General features: G+C 44.8%; 1 protein-coding gene across 1 annotated transcript in view; it reads right to left on the reverse strand.

The window, feature by feature from the left end:
• The window catches only part of WDSUB1 (WD repeat, sterile alpha motif and U-box domain containing 1), a 23,915-nt gene that overhangs the window by 2,476 nt on the left and 16,970 nt on the right, over nt 1-4,469 (reverse strand). Inside the window, exons 9-10 of the mRNA XM_018553141.1 lie at nt 3,747-3,923; nt 2,602-2,742 (exon numbers count right to left, since the gene is read on the reverse strand). Coding sequence (XP_018408643.1) covers nt 2,602-2,742; nt 3,747-3,923 — 318 coding nt within the window. The remainder of the gene's footprint in view (nt 1-2,601; nt 2,743-3,746; nt 3,924-4,469) is intronic.

Below are 4,469 nucleotides of genomic sequence, written 5' to 3' on the forward strand. Positions count from 1 at the left end.
CATCTGTTTGATAAGTGAGAGAAAAGAAAGATTTGGAGCAAATCTTTCACATCATTAATTACATTTCAGAGCGAGTCTGAAATTGTTTTGTGAGCGTTCGTCATTGAACTGTCACAGGAATAATCTAAGCTTGGCGCACAAGTCCCCAGTCGGCCAGATGCTTTCATGTGTAAATAGGAAGCATAGAAACAAGGACGTGACTTGCTAATTAATTGAAGCTGACAATCTTTTCCTTTAGGTTTTCCTGGCTGCCTGAAAAACAAATTAACTCCTTCTATGGCATGCCCTCAAGACTCATTAGACCGAAATATGTTAATAATAGGAATTGTATTGGGCGTCTTAGCTGTAGCACTGCGGTAGTCCTTATCCCTTAATGCATTTTAATGTTGCTAAAATCCATTTAGGGTAATCGCTCCAACATGCAGAAAGGTGGCCATGTTAGGCCCAACTGTTCACCAGAAACACTGAAAGGTGCCTGCAGACATTAGATGGAATCTAGTCATTGATGCAAAAATGGCCACCAAAAAAAAGCTCTCATTGTACATACAGATTGGTTTGAGCCTGTAGAGCAGGGAGGGGAGGCACATAAACGCACACTAGTCTTTGATAAATGGAAACCAGTCGAGAGAAATCTATCATGGACAGTCAACTCCTCCAAGCACGACAGGGGACGATAGGGAGGATTTTCAGAGACGCGATAATTCCCTCACTTACTTGCTAACAGCTAGCCAGCCCAGGCAAACGCTCTTCTATGTCTGTAGACACATTAATACTAAATCCATGTAGGATGCCAGTCCTGAACACTCCTTCGGAAAGTGCTAGTTGCCTGGCTGTTGTGTTGCTAAGAAAGCTTTGATGTTATTAAAGTCACCGACCAGGAAAAAGGATGCTGATCAATAGTTCCAACTATTTCTATAAGGACAGGTCTTACTTTAAAGCGGAAGTATAGTCCGGAAAATATAAAACACATTGCTGGGAGGCAGGGAGACATTTTTCCTCTCTCCCCAGCATTTTTCTATTTTATGTGTACATTGTACGGCCAGTGGCGTAACCAGAGTTATTGGCGCCCGGGGCAGAACATTTCCCCCCAGCCGCTCGCAGTGGTCTCGGAAGAGCGAGCGGCCGCCCGATGACAGAGCCGGGTGATCGTGTCAGAGAGAGGGAGCCATGGCTTCGTTTAGCGGGGGTCGTGACGGCACCCCCCCTCAGTCCTGCGCCCTGGGGCAAGTGCCCCCCTGCCCCCCCCCTGCCACTACGCCACTGTGTACGGCACATGCGCCGTGCAGTGTACACACTCAGCCCATTCAGAAATAAGAAGCCATGAATGAGACTCATACTGGGGAGGATGTAACTCCTGTGTGCATGTGCAGAAGTTACATCATCCGTGGCTGAAGAGGATGCCTGGGACCCTGGAGGTGTTGGCGGTGGCAGGGTGTTTGTGGGGCTGAGGATTGATCCAGCAGCACCGAAGGTCACATTTGTAAGGCAAGTGTGCCCCAATATGCAAGACATCAGGGCAAAAACTCACCCTTCTCACAGCGGTTCACTTCCACTTTAAGGAAATGCACTTGTGATGTGTCTGAGAAATACATTCTAGAAAAATACACAGCATGCTGGGAGTCCAACTGTTTTCTGATTTCAAACATGTGAATAAAGCACATTAGAAAGATTTAAACAATTAGGCATCATATTGATAAGGGTGTATAAAGCCTCAGCAGACTAGATAGTAGGGCGTGCTGTGTCTTTAAGTAAAACAAGTGATGAGAGTGCAGGTCTGCGAAGGAGAAACGGGACAAGTTGATCAATTTGGAATCGGCAAGCATGCAAGGGAGTAATATACCACAAACACATTAAGCATTCAGTATTACTAGCTGCTATGGTTCACAATGTCTGGGTGCTCAGATTTACTAGAGGGCTGCTATAAACACACAGACCTCACTAACTTGTGGCTATTGACATCATTGGATTGATGTTATCCCAAGCAAGACTATTTTCCCATGAGAAGAGAGTCTTTCCCACTGTAGAAATACTGCTTTGTAATTCCTGTACAGTCAGAGCAGAAATTCAGGCTCCTTCCAACCATACCAGGCTGAGAGTACCTGTAACCCTCCCCTTCTGCTACAGCTGACATAGGAAACAGATGACTGTTGTACTCTTAGGCCTTACAAGAGTACAACATAAAGCTTGGATGAACATGCATGAGTATATTTGATAAGGATATGCAAGCAGCAATGAAAATAAAGTGCAGTAACACACAGCAACCAATCAGATTTCAGTTTGGTAATGTTGCACTAGCCATCCTGTTACAGGCGACAAGTCAGCAGTGACAGGACTATCAAGATTGTTAAGAGAGCAGAGAGAACACTCGCCTGTTCCTATGGCAGTGTTGTGTCACTGGCCAAACCAGCAAGGTGTCACGGGTGTCACTGCTGCCCAAGTTAGATTCTACAGCATTTTGAGCAACAAGGAGGCAACACCGTACGAGGAGGAGGCGAGTGCTCTCCTGTTAACCTATGAAAAAACGATTTTGTACTGCTGCTGCATGGTACTGAACCCTCTTCATTACTCTAGTACATTAGATGCATGGTGTGCACCATTTACCTGATGCCATCACTGGATCCTTCATGATCTCCCAGGTAATGGGGCAGAGAAATTCTTCAGGGATGTTGGAAGAAGCCGCTTTCATCTTGCTTCGTAATTCTTCTATCTGCCTCATAATCTTATTACGCAGTCCTAGGGACTCTGCCAAGGTAAACATTTGTTTGGATACATTTTCTGTTACTGATGGAATAAAGAATCTGGCACAGCGATCTTTACACATCTATACTCAAATGTACAATTCAACATCTGCATTCAACATTGTGAAACTCCTTCCATACGATGAAGTGATAACAATAGTTTGGAACATTCAGGAGACTCGGCATTAGATTAAGACCTGCACACCTTGGCACCAAATAACTGCCTGGAACATTGACGTAACTATGTTAGGAGGGTCTGAAGGGGCCGTTCGGGGGTTAAGTACTCTGGAACTTCATAAGCATTTGAACACATCATTGATTTTTTTCTTTTCCACAGGACCTCATGCTATTAATATGCTTTTGGTTTCCCAGCATGGAAATAAGCTATGGTTTATTCAGCCGATATGCTTTTAAAGATGACCTTGTAATGAAGCCAAGGCTTGTCAGGCTGAATAAATGTAACATGCATGCATGTGTACACAGACGTTAAAAAGGGGGCACTTTTTTAACACCTGCCAAGTGCCCCCCCAATCCCCAGTTCAGCTGAGTCACAAGCTCAGTGTGAACTATGTCCATCGCTGGACCAGTTGTTTTGTTTGATGACCAGACTGCATCCACCACCCTCATTCTCCTACAGGGGAAGAGTGTGTGTGTGTCACAGCCTGAGTAACATGGGTGCTCGTCTGCATCCAGCTCCCATGTGTACTTCAAGGGGAAAACAGGAGCAAGTAGACCTGAAGTTTAGGAGGAGATCACAGGTAATACCTGCATCTGTACAAGTTTTTGGCTGCCACAATTAATAAACTTGCACCACACACAAATGCCAGTGCCAAAGGAGCACCTTCATAAAATCAGAGTCTTTCCCTATGGCAACCAATCAAATGCTTGCTTTCACTTTCTAAGCTGCACTGGAAAAATGAGAGCTGAAATCTGACTGGTTGATAGGAGTGACACTGCCAGGCTCCTCCCTCCCTCACCATTTTTATACAGAGGCAAACAATGACTTACCTATCTTCAGGTCATTGAGCAGCGTGTCCTTAGTGAGGTCGAGTAATTCTTTGCCATCAATATTGTTGGAGCTGAACTGCTTCTCTACCTCTGCCAGGCCTTCTGCGGAGAGCCAGTTCCTGACATCTTTCTCTGTCCAGTTCTCAATATGGGCCTCTGTTCTTCTCAATCTGCCAACTGGAAACAAAACATATCCAGGGATGAGTGCCCATTGGGAGGAAGCCTAACTTTCTCTTAGGCTGAAGTCTCAGTATAAATAAAGCAATGACCTCACTATAGTAGATAGGGGAAATCATTAGGCAATGTTCCATGGGAGTTGCATGCAAGTAACCCTTTCCATAAGGAGAAAGGTCTTGTGGGTAATGTTGTGTACAGCAAGGCAGTGCAAAGACCAATATCATGCAAAGTGTAATAATCCAGATTAAAAGATTGCTGTAGTCAGGAAACTGCTATAGGATACTGCATGTGTCTTAACCTGCTCATACCCGGGTCAATTATCATCAAGTATAAATGTCATTATAGACTATCAGCTTTTAAGGCTAACACATGCAGATCATAAAAATGTCTCTCCCATTCATTGCTCTAGAACCTCTAGTAGCACTTCTACACTGCAGCACAGATGTGAGTAAAGTGAGTGTAAACAATGTCCGGCAATACAGAGGAGCAGGCAGTGGGTCCTTGCTGTATCTATGGTCTTTGCGGGGGCATACTAGATGGGGGGGG

The sequence above is a fragment of the Nanorana parkeri genome, unplaced genomic scaffold, assembly GCF_000935625.1.
Source record: "Nanorana parkeri isolate BGI_ZX_2015 unplaced genomic scaffold, ASM93562v1 scaffold112, whole genome shotgun sequence".
In the NCBI taxonomy this organism is placed as follows: domain Eukaryota; kingdom Metazoa; phylum Chordata; class Amphibia; order Anura; family Dicroglossidae; genus Nanorana; species Nanorana parkeri.